We start from the raw sequence: 11,048 nt of genomic DNA on the forward strand, positions 1-11,048 counted from the left end.
ACAACCAAGGATGAACAGAAGAAAGTTAGTAATTGATGGGTCTGAACAGGGGAAATAAAGGCATCACCTGGGGAATGTGAGGGCAAAGCCATGTTATTAGCATAAATGCAGCTGCCTGGATTCCTCATGTAGAAGCCAGTTGTTTCAGTTGGAAACAGAGAAAAGGCAGGGGCCATCACTTTCCATTTTGAAGCATGTTCTTCTCTGGTTTCCCCGAGGCATCCCCCTCCCTCCACTGCCCTTGGAGACACTTAAATACAGCTGCAAGGATCACTTTCCTGACCTGTTCTACCAATAATACTCTCCTTTTCAGTCCCTTTCACTGAGTGCTTCAGGTGTTTGTCCATCCTTTTAATCACATTACCAGCTTCCACAATCATCCTATTTTATGCTGCCACTCTCTCACACAACTTGCCCCATGACCTGATCCATAAAGCCACAACACGCTGTCTTCTGTCAAATCCTTAAGATTCCCCTCTACTCTGACACTTACAAGAAATCAGTTTGATTATCAGGTTGGAACAGCAGTTATATTTTTAAAGTCTGAACATCATTTGGTAGGATTCTAATATAGCATAATCATATTCTTGTTCCTCCTTCATTTTGTAAAACTTTTGTATCATGCCACAAAAAAGTTAGTCTTTTAGGGTAGCATTCTTGCATTCTGCAGTATTCCTATAACACCCGCTATTAAAGGGCTAAAAAGCTATTATATCAAAGGGCTACTCCTTTGAGAATTTCTTATTCATACTTTAGTTCAGGTTATCTATGTGACAATAATGTAAAAGCTACCTGGATAGAGCTATTTACCCACATGCAATACACAAGGTGCTGAAAAAACAAGTGCTCAAGTTTTAAAACGGCAAGTTCTCATTTGCCCATCAGCAGCTTCTATACCACATGGCTGAAAAACCACAACAAAACAAACAAACAAAAAAACCCAGGGAACTTTAATTATTCCTCTTAACAGCAGCAAGGACACCAACCCCATTTACAATGAACAAAAAGTTTTATTGGAACATATACACACAGGGATAACAGAGGTATCTGAATCAGCAAATATGGAATGTTTAGAAAGTTAAAATAAATAAGGATACCAAGATTTGCCAGTGCTAGGTGTAGCACCAATGTAAGTAAATGCCCTCTGAACAAGTCTGACTCTGTTGGGACCATCCCTGCAGAGTCTATAAAGATTCCTACCACCAGAAAGTGGCCAATAATTTTGGAATACAAAGAGTCACTATAGTGCTTTCTACTGGTGTGCATTCAAACTGTTTATTCGCTGCTTTCGTCTCTTATTTCTTTAATAATATCTATTAAGTTCTGAAGTCCAAAAACGTAACCCGTGTCTTGGCCCTCATGCACCACACTATCTTCTCCATAGTACTTGCAGGTAGTATGGGCAAAGTCTATCATACGGACATCAACAGTACTAGCAGTGGGTTTGTAAGCATATGCTCCTGCCGATTCATCTGAAGACTCCTCTGAAAGGTCTTCCAAGTCCTCTGGGTCCGAGTCCACAGCCACTTCCTGCCTCTCCTTGCCATCGTAAATGATCAGCAAGGAACTGGAATAGAAGCGATAAGACTCCTGCTTTTCTAAGACAGATTTGAGTTCAGTCAGTTTCTTTATAACGGGTTCAAAGAGTTCCCTGCGCAGGTATTTGCCATTATGAAAGAACTGATAAAGTGCTTCTTTAAATCCTTGGACCGAAAGCTTTCTCCCATGGTACTTATTCATGAACATTAACTGGGCAGTGCCTGTTTGGTAGACCTGTGCAGAAGGAGAGACAGAAACAAGAGGAATGGTAAGGATTCAGTGGCAAAGATTCAATCAATAATGAAAGAATAATAATGAAGAAAGAAATTGTTATGGCTCAACACCTAGTACATGCAAAGATTTTTTTTTTTTTTTTTTTTTTTTTTTTTTTTTTTTTTTTAAACCAAGTCTCGCAAAACAGCTCTTACACAGATGGAGGGAAAGACATCCCAGCACCCCAGCCTCAACAGCAGCCAAGGTACTAAGAGTCAAAAGGAAAGTGAAAATTCCTCAGGTTTAGGTTTGAGTTCTTCCACTCTGCAAGTGAGGCTGGAGTGTTTAAGCAGGATTAGCGAGCCTGTGGCCAAGATTTGCTGAGTCAAGTTACATGTACCACAACGACTCTGCATTGCTCTCCTGGTAGCAACTGCAGCATGGCTCTGCAGGCAGCCTCACCTAAAAGATTCCCAGAATTACTGGCATCTGACAGCAAGTGCCATAAGCAAAAAAAAGTGAAAATGTGCCCCCATAATGGGGGTGGTATTTTTAGCAATCTGCAGTTGCAGCTTGTTCTGACAAGCCAAGATTTTTTTATTAACATCATTTTTTTTTTATACCAAACCTGAAAATTAAGAGAGTTAGAAGTTTGTGTTTACAGGTCAGATTTTTCAACTGGCCTGTGCTCTACTCTGGGAGAGGCCTCTAGAAAAGGGAGCACAGTGTAAATGGGGCTGTTAACAGAAAGCTAGAATCTTCACTCCAGTTAAAACTACAATGGCAGCGAACATAGGCAGCATCCATAATTTTGACTGGGGCTCTGCTCTCTACAAATAAATTTTAGAAGTGAACTGAGTGCCAGTCCTGAGCAATATCCATTCTACCAAGCAGAACAAGGATCACGAAGTAAAGAGCTGAAGAGTGTATGGGAAGGGAGAGAGCAGGCCCCATACAACTGACATGAATGGAAACTGGTAGAGAAGTTGTTTCTCCAATAACTCAATCCACAGGGGAGAACAATAAAAAAAGCTTCTGTTTCCTGTCTAGGGCTCAGCTGGAAAAGGCACAACTCATCCCCACTTCACAGCAGCCAAGGGACAGAGAGGAGGAAAAAGTGACAGTCACCCAATACTCTTAAGCCAGGGGTTCTCAATCCCCAGGCTGTGGTAGGTTGGCTGCTGATCTGCAGCACACAGTCAGCTGCTGGACTGGAAGTGGCCACAAACTGGCAAACCGTGGCACCCCCAGAGCTGGACGGAGAGACTGCAGCTCTTTTCACAGGGCCCGTAGCAGCGCAGGGTTTGGCCCACCCCCCTGCCCCGGGAGGGGCGTGAAGTATCCTTACATCTTCCAGCCGTAAATTCCAATTGTGGTCGGCTGCAACTGCTGGGCCACGGTTTGCCAAGCTGTGGCATAAAAACATTGGAAACCCCTGCTCTAAGCTAAGGGATAACTGCTGTGCCATCCTTAGCAGTAAGGAGCAGCTGTAGCAGATGAAGCTCCCTGGCAGCATACTACTACTTCCCCTTTCTACCTACTTAAACTCCCAAACCAGTATTAATAGCTTCAGTGCCACTTAAAATCTTAAAAGGGCACATGACCAAGACCCATCTGTCCTGGGCAGTCCTAAGGAGCCAAGGCATCCTTTGGGTAAGTGTTCCTCAAAAGGTGCATACTCAGTGCTAGAACTGCAGGAGAGTCAACCAAGTGCCCTACTATACAGCTGTAGGCAATTAATGTTGAGTGAGTGCTGATTCCTCGCATCTAAATCACTGTAATCATACCACTTGCATGTTACACTGAGCTTCTGTCAGCAGTGAAGAAAAGCCAGATAGTGTTCAGAACAAAAAAAAAAAAAAAAAAAGAGAGAGTGACCACACTTTCTTTCATGGCACTGAATGCACCACGCACTTTAGCCTAAGTCTGCGCATACCTTGCTCTCCACACATTCGGTACTGGAGAATACTCCTTTCAATAACCTCCTGTATTGTATTTTATAGGCTAGCTACTCTTGGGCTGGCCTTGACATGAACTAATAAGATGCAAACATGGTAAGAGAGCAAAAAGTTCATCTTCTGGTCTCTTATGCACAGGACCCATTCACCATGATGCTAAGGGAGAGCTGCAGATTGCAATTTAAGACTAGTTTCAAGCGAGAACTGGGAGTCTTTGCTAATAGTGCCAAATCACATGGCTGCAACTATTTAGCAGCATCTCTTCAAAGTAGGACAAGTTTCATTCCCAGGTCATTTTGGACTCACCTGCATGCCACACACTCGGACCCCAATAATTGCTGAAGTGCTCTGTTGACACTTCCGAATCTGGTGAGCCTTCTTCTCTTCTGATGCATCATCTCCATGCTGCCGGGTCCCCATCTTAAGGTCCAACACACATGGTACCTCATATCGGGAGGTTAAGTTTTCCAGCAAGATGAATTCTAACTAGTTAAGGGAAAAGCCTTATAAAAGCCTCACATTGCTCTATCCCAAATCTACACAAGCTGCACATTTGTATTTTAAAATGAAGATCCCCACAAAGTGCCTTTGAAAGTTGTCTTACGCAAATCTAGTTGATTCATTGCCTAATATTAGCTTCTCCTTGAATATTGGTCAGATTAACTAATGTCCATTTCTATAACAAAAAGAGAATGGTCCAGTTCAACGTTGGACTGAGGTTCGGTGAATGTCAGCTTCTCCCACCGTGTTAAAACATACCATGTGTGAACTTGAGAAAGACATTTAATTCCCCTGGTGCTTCAGTTCCTTATCTGTAAAGCAGGGCACATTTCGTATCTTCATATGCAACTAAGAGGGGCTAAGATACAATAGTGCTGGAGGGCTAGGCTTAAAAATCACCACACATACAGCTCTAACCTAGGAAAATTCTATTTGCAATAATTATTTACCATAATTTTAAAGGGAATAATTCTGTGTTCCTATAATATCACTTTCATTAAGCCTCGGGCCCTGAAGTACCTTTTCTAAAAAGCACAGAGGTCTTCAAATCTGCACCTAACATGAAATTCTGTAGTTAGAGCAGAAAGGAACTATATACATTTCAGGTACTTGCACTCACAGGAGTTGCTTAACCCCCCCCGATTAAATTCTAGGCTTGGTTTGCTTTTTACCAAAAAAAGATTACAGAAATTCTCCAGCGGCTTTATAACAGAACCAGCCTATATCAAGAGTTAGAAAAAGGTACTGCGCTGCTTTCCCACTCAGGTAACTGATGCTTACTACCTTCATCTATATTAATTTAGTCACAATCACCTGCACTGAAATGCAGGAAAGACAGCATTGCTGGGTTTTTGAGACAGGTTAAAGGGAAAAGCCAAATCTGATGATAAAGCCTAATACTTGCAAAAATTAAGATTCCTGGTGCCAGGAAAGAGCACCACTCCTCTACTTATCTGACTTTCAGCATTCAGAAGCTTGTTTAGTCAAATCACTTGAACTGAGAAGGCAGTAAATGTAATTAAAATTCACACCAAACTAAATTAGTGTTTTAGCTGTACAGTGTGGGTTGGTCTTCTTGGCTTTTACTAGGAAAGACAGAGCCCTCCTTGTCCCAAGAAGCTTCTTGTGACAGTATGGAAAAGGATACTATATTGGTTCCTATGTTTAGCATTTTCCTTCATTCTCTGTAACTGCTGCTGGTGACATTTCATACTCCAAGGATTATGATGTTTTATCTGGGAACTGACATTCCCTTTTTTCTCTGCGCTATAATACATAACTTCGGATTTCTTCAGCCAGTCAAATTCTTCCTCTAATTTGTGACTGGAAAAAACCAAAAAAAACAAAACAAAACAAAAAAATTTTTTTTAAGAAGCCACAGATCAAAGGGAAAGAGGCAGCTCATTATGTTTAGGTTGTTCTAGATTAGTGTTTCTCAACCTTTTAAAGTAGCAAGTACCCCTAACTTATTAAAATTTTAGTAAGTACCCAACACTCAATTTCCCAGGGGATTTTACATTTACAGACTAATGTGTACCATATGTTGGAAGAAGGGCTGTGTATATAAAAGGCCGTGACATGACAGATGTCTGATCTGCTGTGGATCAGGTTGCCACCTTTTACGCCAGGGTTGCACAACTCAAGTATGTAGCTGGGCTATAGGTGACGTAGAGGTGATGTAGGCCTAAAAACGCCCAATTATTACTGGGGAATTTAAAATTTAAAATTTTTGCCATCGTTTTCAGAGGAAGAGGGTAAGAGAGAGAAAGGAAAAGAGGGCGAGAGGGAGTGTTGGGGTAGCTATGTACCTCCTGCTTGCGTCTCGTGTACCCCCAGGGGTATGCATACCACAGGCTGAGAAACTATGTTCTAGATGCTTGCACTACATCTTGCCAACTTACGAATAAGCAAACTAAAAGCAGAATATGCATTTCAAAAGGCTCTTCCCAATCGTGGAATTAAACCATTTAAATTTTATTAGGGGGAAGCTGTCCACTGTTGGTATCATGTTCACAACAAACCCACCTCCCAAACTGCCTATGCACTAGTACAGATTTACATAAAAACAGTCCTATGAAGCAAATATTAACACCATTTACAGAATTCTTCACTGCCTGGACTACACAGTGGCATTGAAGGACATAGCTATATACTCTCAATGTTTCTACTGGAACAGTCAGTTTTCTGGATGATGCTCATTACAGTATGGAGTATAGAGGGTTTAAGTTGCACAAGGACTTCAGGGACCTTGCTTTACTACACACCCTGCATTCTGTTTGAACCAAACAAGAAAATCCAGGCAATGAGAACAGTTGCATTTGCTCTTACAACAACTGCTCCAATCTGAAACTAAAGAAAACAGAAATGAAAGAACCTTCCCTCAACTGCCACTGCAAACAGCAGCCCAAATGCAGCTTCCCTTTGTAAAGGGAATGTGCTTCAGAGCATGAGAACAAGAAACTCAATGAGCCACGCTAATGCCTCCAGAACCAACGCAAATCTTGAACCCATGAAGATGATTTCAATGCTTGTATTTGTGACCCACCTTTTCATCTTTTCCTCCTTCCTGTGCTGTCGGACCCACTCCTTCGATACCTTTTCATTTTCTAATAATACAGTCTTTTTGCTAGTCCACCGCAACAACTTATTTTTGGTTTCACAGTCAGAATTATCTAAACTTTCCAAGTTATCATGGTCCCCATTTAATGGATATGCTATTAGACATAAGTTTCCATCTTCGTCTTCTTCGAAGCTCACCGACACCACGCCTGAGGAAAGAAAGGACATGCCCAGTTGGGAATGGCTGAAGGTGACAAGCAAACATCTTATGCAACATGACTTTACACTAAGAATATAGCAACTTTTGATTTCTCTTACCCAAGTCCTTAGTTTTTATCTTGCCACAGGCCAAAACTCATCTGTCAACCTAACAAATATCAAAACATCTAGACAAAAATGACACCTCACATAAGACAATTTATCATTTAGACAGAACAATTGTGAAAAGGAGAGTCTCCTCTCCACAGTGCAGAGTCAAAAAAGAATCAAATAATAACAGGAGACGATTTCACTTATTGAAAATTTTTATTATATTTAAAAAGTTCTGACTGATCTGCCCCTGGTAGATGTAAAGCACTTTATATTTACATCTCGCAGTGAAAAGTAACCTGCACAAACACCAAAAGCTTTAAGTTTTGCATGACAGCAAAGCAAAAAGCATTTATCCAGACACAGATTTGATTGAGGGTTAAGTTTCAAGGGAAAGGAAAGGTTTGCAAGCAGAGCAAAACAAGGAAAATGTCACGCATTACAACAGAAACTAGTTCAAAGGCTTCCACTTAGAATCACCACGTTTAATTTTACAGTTCTTATTTATTTTCGGTTTTGTTGGTCTTATTTGGGTTTTGCTTTTTTTTTGAAAGTGCATTTTATTGATGTTGGTTATGCAGCAGTCTTGTGAAATAAAGAACAAAATGAAATACAGAGCAAAATCTGTCTGTGGTACACAGAAACATGGTGAACCTTGAAAGCATTTTTCCTCCTCATCTCAAGAGTCTCTAGGTCACTGCACTGTATTTTAAGAGTCTTAGTGGAGAGTTCTGATAGGGCTGCACACAGTGCCATATTAACAAGTTTCAATGGTTATCGAAGAAGCCTTTAAAAAATACATTCAGCCAGTTATTTTTTTTTCCTCAGTCCTCTCTCTTTATCCTCAAATCAAAGAATCTGCACAGTTCTTGCCGCTCATCACTAGGCCAGAGGGGAGAGTTCTCGGCGTGAGACTGGCACTTCTGAGCTTGGCAGACGCCTCTGGGACCTATTGTAGCAGGGGCAGGGAGTGCAGAAGTTCTGACTGACAGTCCTGCTGCCACACAGCAAAAAGGACAAACAGGAAAAAAGGGGGGGAAACCAACTAGCATATGACTTTTGGCTTTATCCTGGAAAAAACAACAGAGATGGACCAAATGAGGGCCCTTACCCTACTCCCTCCCACACTCCCCAAGAGACAAAAAGAGCCACACATACTGGTACAATTGTTCTATTACAGTTCGTAAATATGTATAGAACATGTTTTCTTCAATTCCAGAAGAGCTTGGTGTGCAATCAGGCAATATAAATTTTGAAACATCTTTAAAGTCTTCCTCTGATCTTATAATAAATATAATGTCAAACTTAGGTCACCCTTACTCAGTACTTACAGCTAATATACTTTAGAAAGCAATCCCAAGTTAATAAGTGCTTTAGATATATTACACCCTTTAATCATCAGGCAGTAGTTCGGGGATATCCACAACGAGTAAAACATTTTGGCTACCTAATGTAATGCTTGAGAACTGGAATTTCCACTCTTGCATGCCATCTCAACCCAGCCTCATCACAGCTGCTGGACACCCTTGCCTACCTAAAACACCAAACTGTCTCTTCCTTGAGGGCAGAAACACATTATAAATGTTTAACAAAGTACTATTCAACTTTGCTATACTGACGTTCAGCAAGTGATGGTGATTTAAATGAGTGTCAGAGGACAATCCAAAAAAAAAAAAAACAATACAGCTAACTTACACAAGACAGTCGAGAAATCTTACCCAGCCCCTGAAAATGAATAAAAAGGCAACAAATAAAAAAATTAAAAAAATAAATAAAATAATCAGAAATCAAAGCACAGAATTACTGAGAACACGTACAAGCTGTCAGCTACTTACCTGTCCCTAAAGCAGATACATGGGCTGTCACCAGCAGAGCTGCTCTACTCTAATGCTGTTAAGTCAGCCCAAAGACCAACTGGCAAGCATCGCCACCCCTGCATCTCCACAGCCTGCCTCAGACAACATCAAAATACATGAAAAGAAAACCCCTAAAATCTCTTCAGCACAAAGAGATTTTAGAGAACAGAGAGCACACACTTGTATTTACAGAAGGAAAAAGCCCAACCCTTTTTAAGGTTTGGTAACCTACCTTCATATTGAGGAGTGAATTTACGCATTTCTGTTGGGAGAGTCTCATAAAACTGGTGTTCCCTCTGGATGAGGGGTTTACAGATGGTCTTGTCATTAAACCGGAGGACACAGGAGTGACCCCCAACCTGGTGGACAAAAGGCTCGAGCAGGACTCCCTTGGAATAGTGCTCCACTTCCATAGCTCCAAATGCTGGGCTCATCCTTGTAGCACATTAGACAGAACAAGGTGGCAGTGGTGAAGGCAGTTCAGAGGCAGAAGTCTCCAAAAATCTGTCTCCCAAAATGCGTTTCCTCCAATTCAGAGTCTGTTAAAAACAAACAATAGAATCCCTTCGGTTAGACAGCCCCGTATTTCAAAGCCTGGATTGACCAAACCTAAAGTCAGGCAGCAAAGGAAGCCAAATGCAAAACACTCCTCTGGAAGCAGGAACAGAACAGAGCCTTTCAGCTTGAAGCACTGAAGCAAATAAGAGTGAGGTCACATACAGCACTGAAAAACAAGCCCACAAAGCCAGCCCACCAATGCCTCAGCCAATGAGGATTATATTTTGCTTCTGGGAAGGATCACCATGGAGGAGGGAAGGGAGGAGCTTCAAAACAAAAGCACAGGAGGTGAAACTACTGCTTCTCTCAGCTGTTTTCACTGCCAACCCTCACAAGCATTTTCTTATCAAAGGTCCATAGGGCAAACTCAAGATAAACCCCATGTTTTAAGTAGTTTTTGCTATACTCTTACTACATACTAAGCAGAATTCAAATACAAAGAAAAAGTTTTCTTTAAAAAAAAGTTACACGCACCACTGTAAATTCACCTACCCTTTCCCTTTTGTTTTAAAACAGCAAAACAATACAAATCATAAGACTTCTGTCTTACAATTTATTTTGAAACAGCAAAACAACTTAAAAAAAGACACCTAAGAGCCATCAAATCAATAATTTATGCTTTCCAAAAGGAAACACTACCCAAATCCACCATGAACAGTTTTCTTTGAGTTCTTAAAAAAAAACCTCCATGTTTCATTTTATCCTTGTGTTAAGAGTGATCATGGAATTAAAATCTTTCAGGTAAGTTAATTTTTAATCTCAGTAAGCAATTTTCAAGCATGCTCTCTTGCAGAATTGAGGGCAGACCACTGTCTCGTACCCTTTCAAGACAGCTAAAATGACCACTATTAAATAGCATAATTTCACTTCAGTATTTTGGCAAAACTAAAAATAGACACAAAACTGATAACATCTACCTATTACCAAATTAAACTCCAATTTTAAACCCATCTCTAAATGATTAACTTTTGTATCTAAACCTGACCTGACATATTTATTCGCGTGTGGTAAAGAATGAACATGAACAACACGTCAACAACACAAAGTGTTCTAGGTCAGAGGGCTATTTTTGTTTGCCCTCCACAGATATTTAACAGCTTTATCCTGCCTTTACAAGTGGAGAACTGCAGGCTTATAACAATGACCAAAAGCTCTCACAAGCAGTGATGCTAACAGAGCTATAAGCACCCATAGTACTTTGTATGTAAAACCATTAAAGCTCTTTATCTCCTTAATTCACTGAGCAAGAAACAATATGTCAACCTGTTTAATTCCGACTCCTAGAAAAAATTCCTCTCTGTGAAGAACACAGATGTGTGACAGGTCAGCTAGCCGTTACTAGATTTTGTACCAGGACAGAAATTAGAGCAACAACAAACAAACATTGTGGGCAGTTCTATAGAAAGAAAAAAAGTGGAATACTGTATGTAGTTTCCTAGGATGAACATTGCGTTTCCAAAATTTGAGTTATATTTTCACATGTAGGGACAAGGGCTGCATGTGTTGCATTCCCAGGCTACATGGATTTCCCAGTACTCTTTTTTTTTTTTTTTTT

General features: G+C 40.6%; 1 protein-coding gene across 3 annotated transcripts in view; it reads right to left on the reverse strand.

Annotated features, from left to right (window-relative positions):
- Window positions 1-990: 990 nt before the first annotated feature.
- IP6K2 (inositol hexakisphosphate kinase 2) overlaps window positions 991-11,048 on the reverse strand; it is a 27,806-nt gene continuing 17,748 nt past the window's right edge. For 2 of the 3 annotated variants that reach the window (XM_019536864.1, XM_019536865.1), the window contains exons 2-6: window positions 9,168-9,474; window positions 6,757-6,979; window positions 5,359-5,534; window positions 4,017-4,192; window positions 991-1,773 (exon numbers count right to left, since the gene is read on the reverse strand). In XM_019536864.1, the coding sequence (XP_019392409.1) occupies window positions 1,276-1,773; window positions 4,017-4,192; window positions 5,359-5,534; window positions 6,757-6,979; window positions 9,168-9,369 (1,275 nt within the window). In that variant the 5' untranslated portion in view covers window positions 9,370-9,474 and the 3' untranslated portion in view covers window positions 991-1,275. Of the gene's footprint in view, window positions 1,774-4,016; window positions 4,193-5,358; window positions 5,535-6,756; window positions 6,980-9,167; window positions 9,478-11,048 lie in introns of all 3 variants that reach the window. The other variant, XM_019536862.1, reaches the window with a different exon arrangement.

Source organism: Crocodylus porosus, unplaced genomic scaffold (assembly GCF_001723895.1).
Source record: "Crocodylus porosus isolate Cpor-Errol unplaced genomic scaffold, CroPor_comp1, whole genome shotgun sequence".
NCBI classification, from domain to species: Eukaryota; Metazoa; Chordata; order Crocodylia; family Crocodylidae; genus Crocodylus; species Crocodylus porosus.